We start from the raw sequence: 25,564 nt of genomic DNA, 5'->3' as shown, positions 1-25,564 counted from the left end.
CTCTTCGGCTGTGTCCTTTGATAAGACACAGTTCTCTGCCAGTTCCCTTCCTCACTTTTCTCTCTGACTTTGGCAGAGATGGCCACACCAAGAAACTTAATTCGACTTGCGCTGTTTCACACATACTCCGTTTGCAGTGTGTATGCGGTGCGTATTTTTTTCCGTACCCATGTTAACAGGTTAGAGCTTTCAATCTGCACGCGGATGCGTCGATCCGTTCCAGTTGTGGTGCGTATACAGCAGTGCAGCGATGGTTTTTTGCTGTGCTGCACCGCACTGAATTAAAGTGGCAGCGCATTGTTCACATTAAAATAGACATAGATTGACAAGAAACTGTAATAATTTCATCATATACGCATAATTACAGTTAATGTGTTCTACAGTTACTAATTTACAGGGTCAAGAAAAACAAAAAAGTATTATTATAGTCCCAAAAGTTGCAAAATGCCATCATATATGATTTTTTTTTTACCCTAAAAACCCAAATGCATCTCATTCTTTTCCTTCTTAGCAACAGATATAGCGCGATAGCTTTTCTTCTGACAACAACTCGAACTACATGTAAAACAAAGAATCATAATGATTAAAATTAATTTTCATACTGTTTCAATGTCTTAAACAATGTCAAAGTTAACGTTTGGATTTAAAATCAAAATTACTTACACATTTTTGATTTTGTGGCACACAGAAACTGCGGATCAGTAGCGCACTGCAAACGCAGCATATGTGAAAGCACTATAGCGCGTGCTGCTCCTGTACCATATACGCACCGCAATACGCACCGCATACGGACTGCACACGGAGTATGTGTGAAACGGTCTTAGAAACTATTTATCTAAGCATTGGAACATGTTTGGTTCATTTACAGAAAGCAATTTACCGTTAATAAGAAATGATAGCAAAGAAACAGAGCATAATGTAAATACATTTTCCACCCCATAATTTTCTTTATCGCAATATGAATAAAATAATCAATTATTTAAAGAGTAAAAAATATATACATCATATTAGTACTCCCTTCTAGAGGTAGACTGCTATATTGGTTTTACCGATTAATCGGCACCTATACTTCCAAAAAGCAACTATTGGTCTACCTCTTTTATCTACAATGGACAGTGGCAAACATTAGGCTTAAATACATGGATAAGGGATAAACATGGCAATGATAACCAGTGACAAGCCAGAACTGATAACAAGGTAACTAGACAATAAACCAATGAAAACAAGACACATGTACATAGAGGAAAACATGAAATCACATGACATGGGGACCACATGACAAGATCACATAATAAGGAAACAGGAACAAATATGGCATGGAACAAAACACATACAACATGACATGAGATGAGGTGATGTCGAGAGATCGACAGGCCAAGGCAGAGTCCAGGGCTCGGAGGGTCTAGTCAGAGTCGGAGGTTCGAAAGTTCTCTGTGTCTGTGATATCTCAGAGGGCGATGATTGGCTTGGGGGGGAACCAGCTGATCAGGAGAACTCCGGGTGTGGTACAAGGGCTGGAACCAATTCCAACTCAAATAGCCCAGTGAGAGATGGCTCTGGAACAGATGAGGTTTGCAACGCTGTTTCATTGGCCGTGGCAGACATGGGCGTTGGCTCGTTGACCGTGGCAGGCTTGGGCGTTGGCTTGTTGACCAGAGGTGAGTCTTGAGACATTGCATGGAGCAGACTGAAGCTTGGCTGTGACATGGTATGGAGCAGACTGAGGCGTGGCTGTGACATGGCATGGAGCAGGCTAAGGTGTTGCTGTGACATGGAGCAGACACCTGATCCGGGGCAAAAGATGGCGCTAGCTCAGCAACCATGTTGAGGAACTCAGGCTTGGCGGCCATGACATGGAACTCGTGCTTGGTGTAAACAATAACATGATGTTACACAAAAAATACCTGACAACAGACAATGTCAAACATGAGGCTTAAATACATGGACAAAGAAGAAACATAATGAAAACCAATGACAAGAGAGAACTGATAACAAGGTAACTAGACAATAAACCAATGACAAGAGAGAACTGATAACAAGGTAACTAGACAATAAACCAATGAAAACAAGACACATGAACATGGAGGGAATCATGAAATCACATGACTAGGGGACCACATGACAAGATCATATGAAAAGGAAACAGGAACAAACATGGCATGGAACAAAACACATACAACCCTGACAGGTGTTGACATTTAGTTTTTTTTTCTTTTATTTAATAATTTTTTAAGAAGTTCTTCAAAAATAAACCTCATCTTGTGAAACATATACATATAAACTCATCATCTGGTGAATATATATATATATATATATATATATATATATATATATATATATATATATATATATATATATATATATATATATATATATATATATATATATAGGATGTAAAAAGCATAATTTGGTAAACACTTTCATATAGATCATTTTAAGTTAGCCAAGTCTCTTCAATTTTAAAATAAGAGTCCCCTGTGTATTTCAGACTTGTTTTACGTTGAAAGTTCCCTGTAATGCACCAAATATTAATTTGTTTAGTTATAATTGAGATTCTGGTTTCACAATAAATTGCTTTTGGGATTGTATTCATTTTGGACTCTTGTAGCCTTAATGTCAATGCTGTCCAAAATAAGGAAAGACTAAGATTTTAGCAAAATCCACTAACAGTCGACCTCATACAGTTTTTCAATTTGGCTGATTGTTATTTAAACAAATTATTTTATAACAGCATCTTTTTTACTTTAACATTGCTTTTTTGCAGTACTGAGAATCATTATTGAAAACTATGGGAATAATAAAAGTAAAATAATATGGTAATGTGAATTGTGATATGGTAATGAGAATTGAGGGTAAAATGTGCTTAAAGTGTCCTGAAAATAATGTCACAATGCAAAAGATCTTAATGGTCCTAAATGTAGGCTTCATTTTGTAACATATTAATATATTTTTATATTAAATATGATCAGTACATTTACTTGACAGAATCGGCCAATTTCTCATTGCCCATAATTCCCATCACTGTATTGCACACAAAAGATTTTTAGTTCTTACTGTTATGTCAAAAAAGATTTTATTTAGAAAGATATTATTTAAGGGTGAAGTGTGTAATTTCTGAACCTCTAGCGGCACCAAACGAGTTGCAAAAATAACTTTTTTGTAATTTTCAGATTCCAAAATACTCTCCCCTTCTGTAAGGGATCAAATGGATAGTCCTGTCCTAAACTCACAACATTGGTTGAGCCTATTTGTTGCAATGTGAGGCTGGTTAGCCTCTCAAACTAACAGCAATGTTTTGATGGTGCCACAGTATTTACACTTTTAAGGGCAATCAATTTGTGAATGGGTTAAAGTTGTCTTTGCATCTTAATCTGGCACAGAATATTTAGAAAGCTATTTTAGGGTGCGTTTACAAGACAACGATGTACTAAATACGGAAAAGTTTTTCCTTCGCATTTTTGCGTACACACGGAGCCGCGAGAACAACTAAATACGCTGTATTATGCATGCCAGGCCAGTAGTTGGCAATGTCACTTTGTAAAGAAGCAGTACGCGCCTGCGCACCTTGGCATTCTTCCACAGAGTGTTGAGTACAAACAAAGAAGATGGCGAAAGCATCTAGTAATTTTGTCAGGTTGCTTTATATCTACAAGTCTTGAGCAGCACCAACACAGTCCTGTGCCCACTGTGACACACCCCCAGCCGGCATTCAGCCCATATCTGTGCGAGCAGAAGCCTGGGAAAAAATCCCCGACATGCCGAAATGGGTTTTGAACATAATAAAACACGGATGCTCACTTCAATTCGCTCGCAGACCACCCCGCTTTTCAGCGGTGGTCGAGACGAAAGTGAGGAAAGATGCGTCACATGTTCTACGCACCGAGGTGCTCAAACTGATAGAGAAGGGCACTATAGAAACTGTTCCTCCCTCTTTGAGCGAGGCGGGTTTCTACAGCCGCTATTTTCTCGTCCCGAAAAAGGACGGTGGCCTTCGCCCCATCCTGGATCTCAGACATCTGAACAAAGCGTTAATGATCCGCTCGTTCAGAATGTTAACAACCAAACATATCCTCGCGCAAGTTCGCCCCGGGGATTGGTTTCTATCAGTGGATTTGAAAGACGCTTACATTCACATCCCGATAGCGCCTCATCACAGGCCTTTTCTGAGATTCGCTTTCGAGGGACAGTCATACCAGTACACAGTACTACCATTCGGCCTATCATTGGCCCCCCGTACATTCACGAAATGTATGGATGCAGCACTTTCCCCCCTGAGACAGCGGGGAGTGCGGATACTGAATTACCTCGACGATTGGCTAATCATAGCACAGTCAGAGGTTCAGTTAATGACACACAGATCTTGGACTATCAGCCATTTACAATGCCTGGGTCTGAGAATCAATTTTGCAAAGAGCGTGCTATCCCCCAGCCAGAATATTTCTTTTCTGGGAATAGTGCTAGACTCAGTGCAGATGACAGCACGCCTCTCATCAGAGCGCGCGCTCTCTATTCGACACCTTGCAACATCGTTCAGAACGGGCGTGCACGCCCCCGTCAAACGATTTCAGAGAATGCTCGGCCTCATGGCCTCGGCATCAGCTGTACTCCAGCTAGGATTGTTGCACATGCGTCCTCTCCAGCGCTGGCTCAAGAGCCGCGTCCCCACTCACGCGTGGCGCTCAGGCCACTTTTTGATCAGAGCGAATCACGGCTGTATAAAAGCCCTGACGCCCTGGAAAGCCATAAAATGGTATCAAACCGGCGTGAGTCTGGGCGTGAATACGCGGAGAAAAATTATCACGACAGATGCCTCCAAAATAGGATGGGGGGCCCTTTACGAGGGCAGGCCTGTTTCCGGCTTTTGGTCAAACCCGAAAAGCGCCTACACATAAACTGTCTGGAAATGAAAGCGGTCGCCTTGGCTCTCAGAGCCCTGCTTCGTACCTGCAAAGCGAACACGTCCTGGTCCGAACGGACAACATGACGGTAGTTTCAGTATATAAATCGCCAAGGTGGACTCAGGTCGAGCTCCCTGCACTCTATGGGCAGGGAGCTCATCCTATGGTCACAACACCACCTGCGCCGCTAAGAGCAGCGACGTGCCAGGCGCCCTGAACCAAGGAGCGGACATGCTATCCAGAGACAAAGTTCTCCCAGGAGAATGGTCTCTCCACCCTCGGACGGTTCAGTGGTTATGGCGAACCTTTGGCGAGGCAGAGGTCGACCTCTTCGCCTCCAAGGAAAACGCCGACTGCCCTCTCTTCTCAAAAGCACGGACGCATCTCGCCCAAATCTGTCCGAGCAGCCCCTTGTATGCTTTTCCCCGATCACGATGCTGCCTCAGGTCATCAGTCGGATCAGGGAGGTGAAATGTGCAGTGCTCCTGGTAGCCCCACTCTGGAAAAACCAGACATGGTTTCCAGAGCTGGTACAGATGATGCAATCTGCCCCATGGCCGATTCGCTGAGGCAAGACCTCCTCGGACAGGCCAGCGGGATGATTCTTCATCCCGCCCGATCTGTGGGCCCTCCATGCATGGCCCCTCAACGGGTTCCCGAGAACCTCCCCAGTGGAGTTCTGAAAACCATTGCTGAGGCACGAGCCCCTCTACGAGGCTTTTATGCCCAAAAGTGGAAAGTGTTCAGTGACTGGTGTGATACCAAGAGCTTGAACCCCAAAACGTGCGAGATACCGAGTGTACTCGCTTTTTTGCAGGAGCTGCTGGAGGCGGGCCGCACACCCTCCACGCTCAAAGTCTATGTGGCTGCCATAGCGGCGTCACACAATCCTGATAAAGGACATTCATTAGGATAAAACGATATGATTGTTCGTTTCCTAAGAGGCGCTAGGAGGATGAACCCTCCTCGCCCACCTTCGGTGCCGATCTGGGACCTGGCCGCGGTCCTGGACGCACTCAAAGGTGCCCCGTTCGAACCTCTCCGAACCGTGCACCTCAAGCAGCTCTCGCTCAAAACCACGCTCTTGCTGGCACTCGCTTCAGTTAAAAGAGTGGGCGACCTGCACGCGCGGTCATCAAGCGCTGCTTGCCTGGAATTTGGACCTAACGACTGCAGAGTTGTCCTTTAGGCCAAAGCACGGGTACATTCCTAAGGTGCTCTCTACACCCTTCAGAGCACAGGTGATATCTCTGGCAGCGCTATCGTCTTCAGCAGACGAAGGCGACGCAAATTTACTCTGCCCGGTCAGGGCACTCAGAGTATATTTGGAACGTTCTGCCCTGTTCAGACAGACGGAACAATTATTTGTATGCTTTGGCGGCCGAACTAAGGGTCTCGCTGTCTCAAAGCAACGAATATCGCACTGGATAGTGGATGCTATAGCGCTAGCTTATGAAGCCAAGGGCCTTCAATGCCTCTACGAGGAGCATGGCCTCCTCGTGGGCATGGTCGAGTGGGATACCCATTGAAGATATTTGTGCGGCGGCAGGCTGGGCCTCGCCTTCGACATTTATCAGGTTTTATAACCTACAGGTCCCCTCACTACATTCCAACATTCTGTCAGTCTGACTGTGGAATGAACTGGAGTATGTACATGCTGGGCATTATCTCCTCCCTTATAAGGTCCGTCTCTGACCGGCTTAGAGGGTTTATTATGTGTACCAGTACACAAAAAACTCAGTACATAAGATATGTGTTTGTGTTTGTACAAGGAGCACCCCACCTTGTAGGTAAGGGCGCCCTGTCATACCCCACTAAATAGCTCGCCTCTGGCCGGGATGCTCATTATATAGCCCTCATATGCTAATTTCAGCAGGCTATGAGCGCGCGAAAGCGGGGCGCGCCCCCATTGGTGGCGCGTTCTAAATCGCCCCATCATTGGTTTGAGCAGTTGCCGCAGCACAGCCAATGACCGAGCTGCTTCGCTCATCACTGTCTGCTGTGCAGCTGCAATGCGTTTTACATAAAGACTTCAATATTTCTCGAGAAACTGAGTTTTCCCATAGCGTAAGCTACTTACGCAATAGTCGTTCCCTCTCTCAGGGAACCGAGGTTACCTTAGTAACCGAGTCGTTTGTTCATGAAAATAATATCTTAATGGTCTAAAATACGCTTTGGTTTCTTTATGCAAAATATCAAATAGTTTTCTTTTGATTTTGGGGTGAAATTGGACACAGACATGTTTCCATGAGATTCCACTGAGGACACTGAATTCATCTTCACCATCTACTCTAAGGCTCTCACCTTTTCTGGCATTAACAAATTGTTATCACTTATTCGTATCAGCTGCCAGTGCCTGTGATGGAGATAATGGGGCCAGGATTCCAGTAAATTCGCTGACCAATGCCAAGAGGTTGGGGAAGCTGGCACATTGCATTCACACAGACGACAAAGTATCAGTGTAGACAAATTGGACCACGTCTCTTTGGGAGCTGCTCACACTAGCACTGGGAGTTTTTGACTGCTTAATTGGATACTTGCGCTGCAGTGTTTGTACTCAAATATGTTTAGAGATCTTCATTTCCTGTGTCTTGGTGGAAATATCTGTACGGCATTTCTGATCACCTTCTCACATACTTAATGGCTCATTGATTATTTGTCATATGCTTATCTTTATATCATTGCATCATTGGTTCTTGGAAAAAGAGTGTGGCTATTTTTTTATTTAAAGGAATAGACCCCCAAAAATGACAATTCTGCTATCGTTTACTCACCTTTTTATTTACTCCATTTACCAAACCATATGAATTTCTTTCTTCCTCTCGGAAGAGTTGTATCTTTATATTTATCCACTCTAGCACTGCCGCTACAGCCATACACATTCAGACAGATGTCTTTGGCCATGGCTTCTCACACAGTTTTTTTTTAGTGTCCCAACATGAATTGAAAAATAGTCCATCTGAAATTCTGTAGGAACCCTGTATAAAGCTTTGGAGATTGTTGTCACATGCATAGACCGATCAGTCTCAGTCATGAGGGTTTGTAAATCCTTCAAAGTTGCCTTCGGCCTCTTGATAGCTTCCTGATCAATATCCTCCTCGCACGGTCATCCATTTTGGATGGCCCGATCTAGGTATGGTTTTGGTGGTGACATGTGCTTTCCACTTTTTAATAATGCTCTGAACGGTACTCCGAGGGATATATGAATTACAAATTCTTTTGTACCCTTCTTACCTGTGCCTTTCCACGATTTTATCCCGGAAGTCTTTTGAAAGCACCATTCCAACCATGGTGAATTCTTGAATACATTATCATGCACTATTAGTAATGGAATCATCATGGAACATCCAGGTTTTATTCTACAGTATTCAAAACTGTTGATGTCAGGTGGGGGCCAATTAGCCATGTATATGATCTGAAAGGTGATTGGTTGTACTTTAGAAAGTTTGAAATGGTTACTCTTAGGGGGCATATCACTTATCTAAACTAGGTATTTTACTTATTAATTTGTAATAATTGTTCTGAATTGTTTTTCATGTTATTTTCACTTTGATGTTGAAGGTTGTAATGTTTAAATTCAGCTGGAAAAGGTTAGGTTGAATGTATTTAAATTTCCAGGGTGTAATGTGACAAATGATAATGATTTTGAAGGTATGACGACTTTCTATAGGTACTGTATATTTTGTCTCACACTAGTCCATGTGCATGTTTATAGTCGGAAATTCCTAAAATATTCAGTGTTATCTGAATAAAAAAAAAGTGTTTTTTAGGTAATGTCAAACACTTCTTTAGCTGAACTTCATTTGTATTCAGTAGCTGTTGCACTGCAGGGTTATAGTTGCTCAATAAGCCTCGACTGAAACACTAAAACACTGTTTCCCTCAGCACACAGGAAGGCTCTTCTGCCATGAGTTGTCTAATCTTTAAACTTCTCTAGGAAGGCAGAACGAAAGCACAACATTTCATATTCTTTCTCTCTTCCACAGGCAGTGAGCATCAACAAGGCCATAAACACACAGGAGATTGCTGTCAAAGAGAAACATGCCAGGAATATCCTTTTGTTTGTGTTACCATGAAAGGGTAATATACACAAATGTGGATGTAAAAGAGTCAGGTGGACTACCTATGCTCTCCCCACAGCCACCTCAAGATAAGGTGTTGATGTACCAATATATCTGCCAAACTGATTAAAGGATTAGTTCACCCAATTTTTTTTTATTTATTTTGTCCCCTTTTTCTCCCAATTTGAAATGCCCAATTCCCACTACTTAGTAGGTCCTCGTGGTGGTGCGGTTACTCACCTCAATCTGGGTGTTGGAGGACAAGTCTCTGTTTCCTCTGCTTCTGAGACAGTCAGTCTGCTTCTCTTATCATGTGGCTCATTGTGCATAACACATGCGGGAGACCCCGCTTGTGGAGGCTCATGCTACTCCCAGCAAACCGTGCACAACTTGCCACATGCCCCATTGAGAGTGAGAACCACTGATCACGACCACAAGGAGGTTACCCCATGTGACTACCCTCCCTAGCTACCGGGCCAATTTGTTTGCTTAGGAGGCCTGGCTGGAGTCACTCAGCACACACTGGATTCGAACTCACGACTCCAGTGGTGGTAGTCAGCATCAATACTCACTGAGCTACCCAGGCCCCACTTTTCACCCCAAATTTTTTATTTTGTTATAATTTACCAGGACTCAAACCTGTATTACTTTCTTCTCAAGGATTCAAATGTATCATAAAAGTAGTTGTATTTTAATGAGGTAAAAATTTTGTGCACCTTTACTGTTAGCTGTAAAAGGTTCCTCAGAATTTTGTGGAGCCACCTGTTTACATCTGTGCCCCCCAGTCTTCTCCTTGACTGAAGTCTTTACCTTGCATATTGGGAACGCATCATGAGAAGGGGGCTCACACCTTCTGGCTTGCTGTCAACCGCCTGCCCCTCTCCAGCAATGCAGTACTCTGCTGGAAATTTTGCCATGTCTTCCACAAACTGCTGAGGGACGGCCATCCAAATGTGAGTACTTTGACATTCAGGTCTAATTGAACCTCTATCTCTTTCTTTTGATTGATCTCTTTGTCTTTTGCACTATGCTTCTTCCTCTGTCATTCTCTGTACTCCCAAATATCTCTAAAACAGCTCCCAAACTCTAAACTCAGCACGTCAGTAACTTGATGATTGTATAATTCATATTGAGGAATTCGATGCCTACGAAGAGCATTCCAGATCTGCTACTTATGCAGATCCATTTCAGTTAGGACACTGCCTTAGATGGTAGCAGCTGATGTAGGCAGTAAACTAGGTTTAATATGAAGTGTTATACCATGGGATTGTGTCTCAAACCCTCTCTCTTTCTCTCCCATCAGGTCATTAAAGACTCCATGCGGCACAAATCTGACTTAAACGACATGAGCAGGATGTGGGTAAGAGTGTGAACACAACTTGCGGCAGCTGGTTTAAATTATTTCATACTAAAACAGAGAAGTGCTCAATATAATTCTAGGTCGTATTAAATGTGGCCTTGTCAAGTTCCCTAGGGTTTCCATCTCATTGTGGAAACTGTTAGCATGTCAGTCAGCAAGATATTTTATTACTGCTGACTGACAGCTGAATAGTTTGGCATTCTGAGTATGAGTCAGACACACTAACCTCAACGGAGGAGAGATGATCTTTAATTAGCCAACAATGACGTGTTTGTGTTTGGCACTCTGGAAGAAGTGCTACTTGTTATAAGTTTACCGGTCAAACGTCCCTAATGTCATATTGACGGCCTTTAATTTCTCGAAGGTATTGCCCATCCAAATGGAATATTTTGTCATCATTTACACAAAGGGTTTATTTTATCACAATGTATGGCTCAGTGTATGTTATCCCATACCAAATATCAATTAAATGGACATGATATAATGATCTGAGTTGACATTAGATTATTATGTGAGAAGAAAGAGACAGCAGAGTCTCCAGAAACAGCTACATTCAATGGTTTGTTTCAGAGTTATGTAAGGTGTTTAGCTATATTACGAAAATGACCATCTGACTGCTCATTATCCAGCATATCGCACAACTACTTGACAAATGAATAAATAATGGACTGAATTCTTGTTATACCACTTATTACCTGACTACTTGCCCAATAAATAAATACATTAATGTGAAATATTGATTTAAGCTAAAATTACATTGTTCTGTGAGAAAAAAGAGACCAGAGATTCTCCAGAAACAGCTGAATTCAAATTCTAGTTTTAATAAGAGTTCTATTGGAGTTAAATTATGTATATTATTGTAGCTATATTATGAAAATGACTGTCTGGCTGCTCATTATCCCACTTATCACACAACTGCTTGTTAAATAAATGGATATAAACTATTGATTTCAGTTTAAATTACAATAATACATTATTTAATTATAAATTACAGAGCTGTGTAATAAAAGCATTCTTTATGCAGTGTACAACTTTGTTTCCAAAGCCAACAGTAAGAATCGGATAGAACATGCTGAGTTGCAACTTTTTGTTACTGGAAATACCTTTTAGTTGTACCCTGCCAAGTATTTGCTGAGAATATGCTAAAGGATTTGACATAGGAGAAATACTTCCTGTGGACACTACATCCCACTTCCTGTTATGATATCACAGTGATTGATGGAGGGAAAAGGAAGTGAAAAAATGAGCTCATTTACTAGAAGTGTATGTGTCTTTATTATGTGTGTATGTAAAAACATATTCACACACACCAAACCTGACCTTAATCTGCCTCAATGACTCACACTTTGAATTGTGAAGAGAAGCTGATGAACTAAGTGTGAGTTGAAGTCTCATTAGCTGCTACTGGTGCTTTAGAAGGGCAACAATGACATTTCTTTTTAAAGTTATCAGCCTCCCCCTATTCTTCACTCTCTTCTCTCTCTCCCATCAGGGTCATTTGAGTGAAGGCTACGGGAAGTTGTGCAGCATCTACCTCAAACTGCTCATCACCAAAATGGAGTTTCACATCAAAGTGAGTGAATGAGGCCTTGAAGGAGATCTGAAGGATTTGTTTTGCTTTTAGTCCATGTCCATTAGCTTTGAAGCCATCCATATGCTAGTACACTCCTAAAAGCAAAATAAAATGTCTACAGATAAATATGATTAAAATATTGATACACTTTCTCTTCCAGGAAAATAGAACAAAATATTTATAACATCCTCTTGTGCTTGGGGGTGTATACAAATATTTGTCCAATAAAATGCTTTCTACAATGAGAGTACGGCCATGGATTAGCAGTAGCTGAGTTTCCATCAAAATGTTTTGCATTTTTAAAGCACATTTCTGTAAATTCGACTAAAGAAAATGCATATTGTAAATGCGAATTATCTTGAGGGAGTCTGCTGTTTTGTCATGGAGCAGCTGAACGACCTCTGCTTCAGGCAGTGTTTTATTTGTTGTAATAAATCAATTGTACATGATGTTATTAAATGCTGCCAGGAGACATCGCAGAATAAGTGCAATAGCTCAAATAATGAGGGCGCAAATGGCTATTCCCTTTCCGACAGCCTCAATATACCTGGGAGCGCCTGCGCTCGAAACAGTCCTGGTGGATTGTGAGGACCTACTTTAATGACGATCGGTGGGTGATGCACTTCCGACTAACCAGGGCTACGTTTGAAGAATTGTATGCCATGGTCGGGCCTTTCGTCGCTCTAGTCACGTCAAGCTCTCGCACATCTATACCATCTGATGAGCGCATTGCCATCGAACTTTACAAATGGTCATGACACGTCATCATTCATGCGAATAAACCATTTCCAACACTTCAGTGGGCATTTTAACTAGGGTTGCACCAATCCGATACCTGGATTGGTCAGTGAATGGCGCTGCTCCGTTTACACACACACTCTCGTGGCTATTTTTAGCCTTCTTTCCGTGCGCAATATTTGAGTGCTACTAACGAACATCTCAGATGTAGATGCTCAATAGTTCGGTTCACTTAAAAAATGGCACTGGAGGTTTTTAGGCATTTTACCAGAATTTGAATAAGAAGCGAATTAAACTACTGTGAACTTGCCTACAAACAGACACACTTACAGGACTTCCTGGAGAATTCTGATTGTCAAAATAAAAGCGTGAAAGATAAATGTGCACGATTGAGATATATTACTATTATAATATATTAGTATTTGTTTACAAATTATAATAATATTTAAGTTGAAGAATATATTGTAATCTATGTAATCATAGACAATATTATTTTTTTAAAATACAATTTTAATTTAAAATATTTTAAATGTTTGTAATCATTGACAGTGTGTAAGCAGCATTTGTATCTAACATAATTCTGTATGTTCAGTAAGCAGGATTATTAGCTAATATTCCCATTTAGTGGCACTATTTCCCTGTTCTGGGCTGTTTTTAGTCCCAGTACATCTCTGATAGATCATTTAGCACTTTTAAGAAAAGTAATTTTAGCTACATTTTTAACAAACAAACTGTTTTGCTTATGTCTATAAAGTAATAATAATAATAAAAAAAACGTTCCATCTTAACTTTTCTTGATTCGGGCTTAGTTCAAAGAATTGTGAACCAAATTGTGAGATGAGTGAACCATTACACCCCTATAAATGTCATTCAAGGAAAGAAAGTCACAATCTAACATTTACATCAATGCCCTCCCAGAACCCTCGTTTCCCTGGCAACCTACAGATGTCAAACAGGCAGCTTGATGAGGCGGGCGAGAACGACGTCAATAATTTGTGAGTACTGTTTTGTTTCTCACACGCTTTGTGTTTTTTAGTCCTCCTGAATAGATGTGTAAATGTATGACATTTTCACAGAATGATAACCATCACAAAAAATATTAAGGTGTATTGCTAATATTATTAGCAGTTTAATATTTAGTTATAGCTGAATATACAGTAGACTAAAAAAAGACATGTTCCCTACTGCAATTTCATTCACATGTGTCTCTTCACACTTGTAGCTTCCAGCTGACGGTGGAGATGTTTGATTACCTGGAGTGTGAGCTGAATCTTTTCCTGGGTGGTAAGTTTTAGGCTGGGTGCAGGTGTTTGAGTGGCAGTTACCATCATGTGGTTATAGGCCCCCTCTTATATGTTAGCTCAAGATGTCAGTACTGTGATCTTGTGACTACTCTGTTAGGGTTCCCATGTAATGGGAAACATGTAGATATAACAGAAATTTAGAGTAATAGTAAAACATGCTTGCAAGTCATGGTGTTGGTCAATCTGTGAGCGAATTGTTCTGAGTCAGCCTGAATGATTCATTAGCGAATTGAAAAATCCTTATCCTGCATTTAAAACAACTGGAAAGGTACTGGAATAATGGAAATTAATTGGTCAAAAACTGCTGGAATTTTGCTGTAAATTGTACTTTTCTGAAAAACCACAAGACCCAAATATTTTGCGAACACAAATTGAGATGTTTGGCAGAATTTTATTGTTTGTCACCATACACTTTCATTGTATGTCAAAAGAATAAATGCAAGGGAATGGTGACTGAGACTAATAGTCTGCCTAACATCTCCTTTTGTGTTCCAGGAAAGAAAGAAAATCATGTGGCGAGTAAACAATGACAGAATTTTCATTTTTGGATACACTATCCCTTTAAAATGCAGAGCTGGCTAAATGTATCCAGTGTTAACGTCCGCTAAATCTATCCAGAACACTGCTCGTTCTCAGTGTACCGGTGATGAAAGCATTAGGAAGAAGTTAATGAAAGTGTTGTTGGCTACAGCACAGCTCCCTGGCACAGGAAACCACACCTCTGTGTGCTGAGAAGACTGAGTCTCATAGGAGCCTGCATCACTGAGTGCGAGACAGAGGGAGGGGGAAAGAGAGACTGATGTATGGGGATGAATGTGAATGAGGAAACAGGCAATGAGATGGATGGAATGATAAAAGGAGCTTTCTAAAAGGAATGAATTGAATGAAGGATTCATAAAAGAAAAGAAAGTAACTAAATTTTTTTAAGGCATTGTTCACCCTAAAATGAAAACTCTGTTGTAATTTACTCACAATCATGGTGTTCCAAACTGTATGACTTAAAGGGATAGTTCACCCAAAAAATGTAAATTATCTCATCATTTACTCACCCTCATGCCATCTCAGATGTGTATGACTTTCTACTGCTGAACACAAAAAAGATGTTTAGAAGAATATTACAACAGGTCCATACAATGTAAGTGAATGTGTACCAAAATTTTTAAGTTCCAAAAGCACATAAAGGAAGCATAAAAGTAATCCAGTTTACTCCTGTGGTTAAATCCATCTCTTCAGAAGCATTTGATAGACGTGGGTGAGAAACAGGTAAATATTTCGCCAAAAACAAGATTGATAGTAAAGGGCTTAAATATTAATCAGTTTCACACCCACACCTATTATATCACTTCGGAAGTTGTAGATTTAACCACTGGAGTCATATGAATTACATGTATGCTTCCTTTATGTCCTTTTGGAGCTTCAAAGTTCTGGTCACCATTCACTTTCATTGTGAGGATCTATAGGGCTGAAATATTCTTCTAAAAATCTTTGTTTGTGTTCTGCAGAAGAAAGAAAGTCAGACACATCTGGAATGGCATGAGGGTGAGTAAATGATGAGAGAATTTTCTTTTTTAGGTGAACTATCCCTTTAAGTTCCTCCATGAAACACAAGAGATGCCTCAGACACCATTAACTTTCATTGCATCTTTTTTTACCATACAATGAAATTGAATGATGACTGATGCTGTCACTTTGTCTAACATCTTCTTTTGTGTTTTTGAAGAAGAAAGTCATGCGGGTTCGGAACAACATGAGGTTGAGTAAATGACAGTATAATTTGTATTTTTTGGGTGAACTGTCCCTTTTTTAATATTGCTATTTAGAGTATTTTGAACATACAATATTTTTAAGGTTATAGGCCCATGTCATGAAAATTTGTACATGTTTTTGACTTGGTGCAGATGTTATCACACAGGTTTGATTCCCCACTAATTTCCTGTGTTTAATAGAAATGCGTTCGACGCATGCGCTCTACAACTGCTTTGTGACAGTCTTTTAGTACAGTCAATGGCCAGTGCATGTGCAGACGATGTGCACAGACGAGGACCGCATGCGTGAATCAAGGAAATGTAGGCAGCGCGGCTGTGCTGAAAACGCAATTTGCATTACATACTATGCCCCGAAGGATCTGCAACGCGCACACCCCAAGTATACTTTGGCCTTGATGGATATTGCTGGGTATTTCTGTGTGCTAATGTGTGTGTTTCTCCTCAGTGTTCAGCTCATTGGATATGTCTCGTTCGGTGTCGGTGACGGCAGCAGGTCAGTGTCGTCTGGCTCCTATGATTCAGGTCATCCTGGACTGCAGTCATCTGTACGACTATACCGTCAAACTGCTCTTCAAACTCCACTCCTGTGAGTCCTGCCACCTGCTGTCCATGCACAACATCACTCTTCTCTCTCTCACTCACAGAGAAATCACTGACCCATCGTTAAGCCCCGCCTTTAAAGTGTTTCTGACCAATACAAAACTGTTGCTATCCACCATATTGTCAGCAAACAATTGCTCTTTACTTCTATATGTTTATTTATTTCCTGTGTGTTTAGATAATTTCTGTAAAAGTCCATGCTACTGATTAAACTGTGTCAGCACTCAATAGCACCAATAAGGATGATTTACACTTGATTCAAAGTAAATTTAATCTAATTTGATTACATTTAAAGGATTCATAGTCAGGGACTAAAAACGGATCAAGTAACGAAAAAACAGAACAAAGTGCTTTTCAATTGTTCCGGAGTGAAAACGTTATTTTTAAATGCTGGTAACCGGTTATAACTGGTTAATTTTGTTCCCATACATTTTTAATGAAACTGAAGGCCAAAAGTTTTATCACCGTATTTTTTTGGAACTACACCATTTAATGTTGCCCGAATTACGTGCTTTGAAGCTGAAGGAAACTGCTTCATCACACATTTATTTGCCTAATTGTCCATTGTGGATGTCATATTCTGTGAATGAAGACCTTTTTAACAGCTATGTATAATTACATAGAAATGCACGTCTAATTCATATACAAGGAAAACATTATTAGAGGTAAAAAGCAGTTTTCTCAGATGTTTCCAGGTCTTCACTGAATTATTGTCAGACATGATGCTGCTGGGTTTTGATTCTGAAACAAATCTTTAAAATTTTACTTAAAGGTGCGCTCCGTAAATGGAGTCGGGTGGCGCCATGCGAGGAACGGAATTGTGAGCGGCGAGCTTTGCGCTCTTTGCTAATTTTAATGCTATTTGTGTCATTAACCGGTGAGATTCGATACACAATGATTCTTGACTGTCCTAGGAAGACAATATGTAAAAAAATTCTAAATCCTTGGGCTCTGGAGATATTAAAAGCCACTTACGTGCTCAAGCTGATTCGCCGCAGTGGCAAGCTGGAAGCCCCGGATTAAATTCAGACGGGGAATTTAAAAGAAATCCGACGTGAATTGATGAACATGTTGACAAAACTGGCGAAGGTCGTGGCGGACTTGGAGGATTTGGCTGTAATACATTGATCGATTACTTCCATGGAAATTAAATTCTCTTAGTTGGTTACAAGATTGTCGGACATCAAAAAAACGGATAGGTTAGCTGGAGTCATCAGAGAGTGAATTAGATACTAATCCGCTTGCGACCAAGACAGACTTTCAGACTTACACTTTTTTGTTTCCGGCCAAACTGAGAATATATTCTAAGGAATATCTAATTGATATGCCCACAGCAAGCACTGTCTTTCATAAAAACATTGGAGTGAGTAAGCCTTTTGGTGATTTTCATGTTGCCGCCTAGTGGACTGACTTTTTTTTTTTTTTTGCGCTGGTTTTGGCAGTTGAGTTTGATGATCAACATTGTTTCTCAGGAATCGCTGAGTGCACCTTTAACTGTTTGCGTGTTATGATTTTTGACTTATTTTTAGCGTTTTTCAGTCCAGATTGCTTGCTTCTCTTCAACTGCAACGCTGCAATTTGTATTTCACCCACTTCTTAGCAGCGAGTACTGTCATTTAAAAAAAGTTATTAACCATTTGTTTATTTCGCTCTAACCAGTAACTTTTTGGAAAGGAGGCGGCAGAACTTTTGAACCAGAATGAAAAAATACAGTGTTTGCTCAGAACGAACCGAAATGAAAAACATTTTGTTTTTAGTCCCTGTTCAGAAGTATGTTGTGGTAGCATTAGAAACAGTGTTGTGCAAGTATTAGTTATGCCTATTGTTAGTAATTGAAATCAATATCAAATGATATGATGGATTGATTATGATCAAACCATCATGCATTTTCTTTCCCAAGTTTTACATTTTAGATGTAAGCCTTCCGTGGCATACTGAACTTTTTTAACAGCCAGATATTATTATTAAATATACTGTAAATTCACTGTTGATCAAGATCTAATAAAATTATATTATAATTATATGTATTAATAATGTTATAAATAATGTTGTAATTATTATTATATAAACAATATTTATTAATTAATTGAGGTAATGGACCCTTTACACATTTCTGCTTTGGATCGCTGAAGTAAATAATAATTAGGTAAACTTCTATTGCTGCAACTGGAATGCCACTACAAATATTATTTTTGCATTCCCATTTGCTCCAACAGCAAAAAAAAAAGCCACTATTACGTTTCCACGATTTTCCAATAGAGGGGGAAAAAAAGAGAGGTGGATTACGACCGTCAGATAAGAGAAAGATGCCAAATTTACTACACTGCCTCACCAGCTGTATTTGAAACCCAGTCGCAGCAGTGTTGACTTTTTGTATTTTATTAATGCCATGGTAATATAACATGAAGAATAATGTAAAAAATGTACAATTAAGAAATGGAAAATATAAAAAGTTTTACTAGATTTATGCTGCTAAATTAGTTTAAAACGTGCCATCACAGACTGTGAAAAGGGTCCGTTCACGTGCTAATAGCAAAGTTAGGTAAAGCTAACAACTGTAAATAAGGAGGGGCGGGGCTTAGTGGTGAATCAGTTTCTTGACATTCTCATTGTCATGTTCGGCATTCTCTCACTCTCATGTCCTTCAGGTCTGCCAGCAGATACTCTGCAGGGCCACAGGGATCGCTTCCAGGAGCAGTTTAAGAAGTGAGTTCACTCCCTTATGTCTGTCATTCACTGTTCACTCAAACTGCTCTATCAAGCTAGTGTGTGATAGACACACACTCTTTTGTCATTTCTCACTGTTTACCTTCGCTCTGTGTCTGTCTCTCCAGAGTGAAGAGTCTGTTCTATCGCTCAAGTAACCTGCAGTATTTCAAGAGACTGATTCAGATCCCACAGCTTCCTGACGTGAGACTTCTGCATACCAAACATATTCCTGCCTAACCTGATTCACAAAATATGGCTAGTGAAAATAAATTATGTAACTGATTTACATAGCTGCCTGCTAAGATCACTACTGATGTTTGTTCACTTTTCTCCCTCTTGCTTTCTGTCATATTCTCTTTAGAATCCTCCAAACTTCCTGCGGGCATCCGCTCTGTCCGAGCACATCAGTCCAGTAGTGGTGATTCCAGTGGAGTCATCGTCTCCTGAGAGTGAACATGTGGTAGAGACAGAAGATCTGGTGGACACTGACATCCCACCTTTACCGGTACCATACAGATACACAATGTCATCTCGTTTTTAAACTCACTGTGTTTTGTGTCATAAGACGGGAATGGGTCTCCTTGTGTTTTTTCTTCATTAGAGCACTGTGGAAAGTAAATTCGATGACCTATTTGGCACCTCTGCTGCTACAGACCCATTCAACTTCAACAGTCAGAACGGCATGCGCAAAGATGAGAAGTAAGACTTATATTTTCAGAAATATCCTTGATCGACAGTCATTAATGATCAATGAACAAGAAGTAAATATTGACATTATTTTGAATTCGTTTTTCATAGAAACAAAAGCTTTTCTTAAAAAAAGCATTTTAGAAAGTAATTTAAAAGTAATTAGTAATGTGGTTAATTTTTAATCATGTAATCATTACAGATAAACATTTTTGAAAAGTAATTATTAATTTCTTGTTTTATTTTTTAATTTTTTTTAATAACTAACTCAACATTGACCATAGATTAAACATTTGGTGAAAACATAATATAGATTGGATCATCACGTTGTGTCATATGTTGTTGGAAATGTCTCAATGAGTAGAATACAACAAGCCCTCACACACCAATATATATCGAGTAAAAGCTGTGTATTTGTATATGAAAGCACACTGAGCTACATGTAAGTTATAAACAGATGTGGCTTTTTGTCACATTTTACTTATATGAAGATGTAAACGCACAAGGTTTCTTGTAGCAGATGCTCCTGATTAAAACAAGCCCAAATACAACATGATATAATGCGTAGATCTTGATTTAATCTGGCTTCTATGTGAAGTCAGCTACTCTCGAGTCCTAATGTATCTTGGATAGATGATATATTTCTCTCGTTGAATCAGCATCATAAATGGGGTGGCTGTGGCTCAGGTGGGACAGCGAGTTGGCCACTAATCGCAGGGTTGGCGGTTCGATTCGCTATATCTTACACATTTTTTTTTTTAATTACTAAATTATTATTGAAAATAATTTATACTGATTTATAATTTACAACCTTATTGTTAACTGAATGAAAGACTCACAGTTTGCTTCAGCTTGAAGAGTTGTCTTGTATCTCTCTTCTCAGAGACCGCTTGATTGAGCAGCTCACAGCAGAGCTACAGGCCCTGAAAAAGGAGCTGGAGTCCTTCAGACTGGAGGTAAAGTGCAAGATATGAGAGGAGGACAAACATGAGCAGATACATTAGAAGAGACATGAAAAAGAAAGGCATAACAAGGAAATGGCTGTAGACTGAACATACAGCACATGACAATTTGAATATTTTACTATTTGTTAGTGAAATGTGTTTCAAATTAGGTTGGATTTGAAAGGAATTGAACAAATCTCATTCTAATTGTGTTCTTTAATCATTACATTGATCATTCTTTTAGTACTTTTGAGCACTGCTGCAGTTTCCTGCCAGAAACTCTGTGTAACGTTGTTCAATGGAAAGGTAGCGGTGAGAACTGGCTTGATAATATAAATAGTATTTTAATAATAAACTTAAACAGAAGACACAAACACACACATGACGGACATGTCCGTAAACTATCTCCCCCCCACAATCCTCCGCAGTCAGCCTTTATCCCTCTCTGAGGCTTGATTAGCTGATAAGGGACAGGGTGTGTACAATCACGACCCGGCCCCGCCCACTGCCCTGCCACATTCCTCCCTCGTTCTCTCAGGCAGGGGAGCCCCTCCCCTCTTTCCCTGGGGGAGCGTGTGCCGAAGCCCCGTCTGCCGGCAGGTCATCCCCGTCTACCTGGATGAGGGAGGGGACAAGGGGAGGGAAACAGAAATAATGAAAATGGGGGGTACTTCCTGTAACAGTGTAGTACCCCCCAAAAAAAACACTATAAAATTTAAACGAGAGGGAAAAGGCCAACGTGGAGCGGCAGTGAGAGAGGAGAGAGAGATAAAAAAAAAAAAAAACACTTACTTGCCATTTCTCCGATACGCCATAGTAGAGTTCTCGCCACTACCGTCCACCCCAACGGAGCAGCCGCGGCCATCTCCCGGGGGACGAGGAGCCCAGCCACCTGGAAGCGGAGGACGGCCGCTGACCGCGAGGGGAGAAGGGGCTCCTAACCGACCGCCTGGAGCGGTTAGGGCCGCTGCCAGGGGCGGAGGAGTCCCCTACCAGCCGCTGAAACGCGGCGGGGTCTGAGACCGCCGCCCGCGAGCGGGGAGGGGCTCGCTGCCGACCGCCTCGAGCGGGAGAACCGCTGCCAGGGGTGGGGGAGACCCCTTCTGTTCCCCTAGAACGCGGCTGGGCGTTCTGTCCGCAAGGGGCTGGAGGACTGCCTCCGATCCGCCCGGAGAGGCGCGGCTGTCGTCCGTTAGAGGGCGGAGGAGTGGCCGAGGAACAAGCTATGGTGTCTAAACCCTCCTCCTTCCCGGGTTTTGGCACCAGTGTAACGTTGTTCAATGGAAAGGAGGAGGCAAGAACCGGCTTGATAATATAAATAATATTTTAATAATAAACTTAAACGGAAGACACACACGACGCACATATCCGTAAACCATCTCTCTCTCTCCCGCACAATCCTCCGCAGTCGGCCTTTATCCCTCTCGGAGACTTGATTAGTCTGATAAGGGACCGGGTGTGTAGAATCACGACCCAGCCCCGCCCTCAGCCCTGCCACACTCTGAGTATTTTAGTATGAAGACTGAAACCAAAGATCACAAAAGTCATTCAGTTCCAGTATAATTTTGAATATTTAACAATTTATTTATAATTGTTCCCCCTTTTCTCCCAATTTGGCATGCCCAATTCCCAATGTGCTTTTAAGTCCTCCTGGTCATGTAGTGATTCGCCTCCATCTGGGTGGCGAAGGACGAATTCCAGCTGCCTCCGCATCTGAGATGTCAACTTGTGCATCTTATCACATGGCTTGTTGAGCGCGTTGCCACAGAGACATAGCACGTGTGGAGGCTTCACGCCATCCACCGCGGCACCCACGCCCTACTCACCATGCACCCCACCGAGAACAAACCACATTATAGCGACCACGAGGAGGTTACCCAGTGTGACTCTGTCCTCTCTAGCAACCGGGCTAATTTGGTTGCTTAGGAGACCTGGCTGGAGTCACTCAGCATGCCCTGATATTCAAACTACAGAACTCCAGTGGTGGTAGCCAGCGTCTTTACCACTTAACTACTCTGGCCCAATTGAACCATTTATTGAATTGGACTCAGTTCTTTGATTTAGTCCCTACCATACTGAATACATCAGAGGGCTTTTTAGTTTTTACCTAATTAAAATTGACAATGGTTTTTGGACTGTAGTCTTAGTTTAACTGTAATATTTGTAGCATAACCATAGTATCCACATGTAAAATCATGAATGGCTTCACATCATGGTTCTGTGAATCACTGGTTTCTGTAAAGAAACTTTTTGTTTCACTACTAAATGTGTATAGTTACACAAGAAAGAATATGAATTGAATATTCAGTGTAAAATTTCCTTTGGCCTCTTTCAGAGTGGGCGCCTTTGTCAAGCACTACGGGGGCGTGTGAACGAGCTGGAGGCAGAGCTAGCAGAGCAGACTCACCTAAAGCAGCAGGCACTGGGAGAGAGTGAGTTCCTGCGTGCAGAGCTGGACGACCTGCGCAGGGTCAAAGAGGACACAGAAAAAGAGCAGCGCAGCTTGAGCGACATCGAGAGTAAGAGGTTTTGGTCTAACTTCTATTTGATTTAGGGAGTCCTCATCCCTGAAGAACAAACGTGATACAGAATGAGTACCTGGTTTACAAAATCATCTCTTTACACAATTTCCCACCATCGAGAAACCATCGGTGAGGAACCGTTTGCAGTCGTACCGTGCCAAACCGTGCTCATGTGGAAATGCTACTGGAAATATTACTAACCGTGTTCAGAACTGTTCGGCCCGATGGTGGAAAAGGGCTGTAACTCTGAAAGTCCCTCTTGTCCATTTTTTAGACCAGCTATATATTAAAGGGTGTTCTAGGTTCAAAACAAGTTAAATGCCATGTGTATCATTTGCAGTATGCTGTTAATTACCACAAAGAATAATTTGGACTTGTCCCTCAGTTTGTAAAAACAAATAAATGTTGAGTTTACAGTAGTGCACTTACAATGGAAGTATATTTGGGGAAGACATTCTGGAGAGTTAAAAGTAGAAATGTTTTATGTTCATATAACATTTATTTTATTTCAGTAAAGTTGTCTACATCATTATTTAACAATAGGTCTACTGTGGTAGGCCGACTATACTTCTTGTAATAAGCTACTAACCTAACTCCTGTTTCTGTTTCTTGTACATTTAGGTGTGGGCAATATCGCAAATGTCTTTTCACAAAATTTGTAATTTTTTATCACGATAAAGATAAATATCACGATATAGTAAAAATTTTCTTGACAATCATAAAAATGTTTTTATATATTAAATAACTCCTTAAACTCTGCTGCATTTTTGGGCTGCCGCATGCAATGTTTCACATTCAAATTTAAAAGCCCAAATAAAAAAAGACAGATGTGCTCGTCCATAGACATTCAGTCTGATTTTCAGTTAATGCACCACCTTTCAATATTTCATAGAACATCTCTACCTCTGAGTGGACTAGAAGCTCAATCTAAGTGTCATTAGAAAGATGAGATTCTACCCTTTGTATCACCAATATGTTTTTATCATTAATAGTCCAAAACATATTTTTCTGATGATTTGTTAAGCATGCTTTTCCTGGTGCTCTTTGGGGCTTTTTTTGCTCTTTGGGGCTTACAGCAGCAGTGATCGACACATAAATAGATGTTTGTATTTAAGACTTACAGAAATCCTATTTCACTTTATGATTCTTTTGAAAATCTACAAACAAAATAAAGTATGTAGTCACATTCCAGAGAACAAGAGCTTCCATTTGATATATGACTTGTCCATTTAGGTGCTATTTGAAAGACTATTAAACTTCTCAAATGGGTGATGTCAATTTTGTGGTCTGCGCCAGATTTAGTAGTGCGAGTAATCCCACTCTACACTCTCCTGTCTATGCAGCCCAAATATCGGGAAGCATGCTAAACTCATGCGCACTTGCATGCTCAAGAGAAAACATCCATGAAATACAGATGCACTTTTCAGATGATAAATATCTTTCCTTTCAGAATTTTTTAGGAAATTATAGGCCTACTGGTTATTTCTCATATATTATGTTATGAATACTGAGGATTCTGAAATACTTCTCCATTGGCATGCTGTTTTTGGCAGGATGAATATTTGGACGCAGTGATTGAGTTTGTTTCTTAAAAATATTTAAAATGGCAGAAAGCCCCAACTCACTGATAGATAAGCACATGCCGCGCACATGGATATTTACATATCGCTATGTATGAGATGTAGCAAAATCTCTGTTGATTGCCGCAATATATCATCGCCATGATATACTGTATGTTGCCTAGCCCTAGAGTGTATCATGTGAAAGGAACAGTGTTTTTTGTTACTATGCTTTTTCCCCTTGTGTAATGTTTGCACCATAGATTTCCATTGTAATATTTTACTGTAAACACAAGCTGAGGGACATGTCATAGATGCTGTTGATAGAGCTTAAGTTCCTTTAATACTCTTTAGTCTTGGACTGACGGCTATAATTTAGGACTTTAAAACAAATCATTACTTTGTTCCTCTTTTGTAAACCGAAGAAACGCTTCCCTTATTTCTAGATTTTTTACACTCACTGGTTTACCTCAATATGTTGTTTTTGGAAAATTGGTTACTGTTTCAAAAACCAGTGATCAGAATACAGAAACGGCATGTTTTGTGGGCTGTAGTAAAGGATATGAAAGAGCTGTGCAGGGCAGTAATGAATGATCATTAGACAGCCTGTCTGCCCTCTGGAGGAACACAGCCTGTAGGGCCCCAATCCATAACAGCCACAAATCACATACTAATAAACGACATTGTCCACAATCCAATTCACCAGCATACAAGCACACAACAACGAAGTGCTGGGACTCAAACTGCTGCGTGATAACTTTTCTAATTGTGTGTGTTTGTGTGAGAGGTCTGGAGCATCTCAAGTCTTCTGTTTGATGTACTAAGCCATATATTTGTGTTTTT

The 25,564-nt window shown here is 40.7% G+C and overlaps 1 protein-coding gene across 2 annotated transcripts in view; it reads left to right on the top strand.

Annotated features, from left to right (window-relative positions):
• The window catches only part of LOC127629551 (huntingtin-interacting protein 1-like), a 69,575-nt gene that overhangs the window by 19,282 nt on the left and 24,729 nt on the right, over window positions 1–25,564 (top strand). For both annotated transcript variants that reach the window (XM_052106641.1, XM_052106642.1), the window contains exons 2-14: window positions 8,885–8,948; window positions 9,770–9,912; window positions 10,263–10,319; window positions 11,812–11,892; window positions 13,549–13,625; window positions 13,853–13,914; window positions 16,146–16,286; window positions 18,949–19,006; window positions 19,135–19,210; window positions 19,371–19,514; window positions 19,611–19,708; window positions 20,580–20,652; window positions 22,976–23,159. In XM_052106641.1, the coding sequence (XP_051962601.1) occupies window positions 8,885–8,948; window positions 9,770–9,912; window positions 10,263–10,319; window positions 11,812–11,892; window positions 13,549–13,625; window positions 13,853–13,914; window positions 16,146–16,286; window positions 18,949–19,006; window positions 19,135–19,210; window positions 19,371–19,514; window positions 19,611–19,708; window positions 20,580–20,652; window positions 22,976–23,159 (1,258 nt within the window). The remainder of the gene's footprint in view (window positions 1–8,884; window positions 8,949–9,769; window positions 9,913–10,262; window positions 10,320–11,811; window positions 11,893–13,548; window positions 13,626–13,852; window positions 13,915–16,145; window positions 16,287–18,948; window positions 19,007–19,134; window positions 19,211–19,370; window positions 19,515–19,610; window positions 19,709–20,579; window positions 20,653–22,975; window positions 23,160–25,564) is intronic.

This window comes from Xyrauchen texanus, chromosome 36, assembly GCF_025860055.1.
Source record: "Xyrauchen texanus isolate HMW12.3.18 chromosome 36, RBS_HiC_50CHRs, whole genome shotgun sequence".
NCBI lineage: Eukaryota > Metazoa > Chordata > Actinopteri > Cypriniformes > Catostomidae > Xyrauchen > Xyrauchen texanus.
The sequence above is the reverse complement of the archived record's forward strand: the minus strand, read 5'-3'. Positions and strand labels throughout refer to the sequence as shown.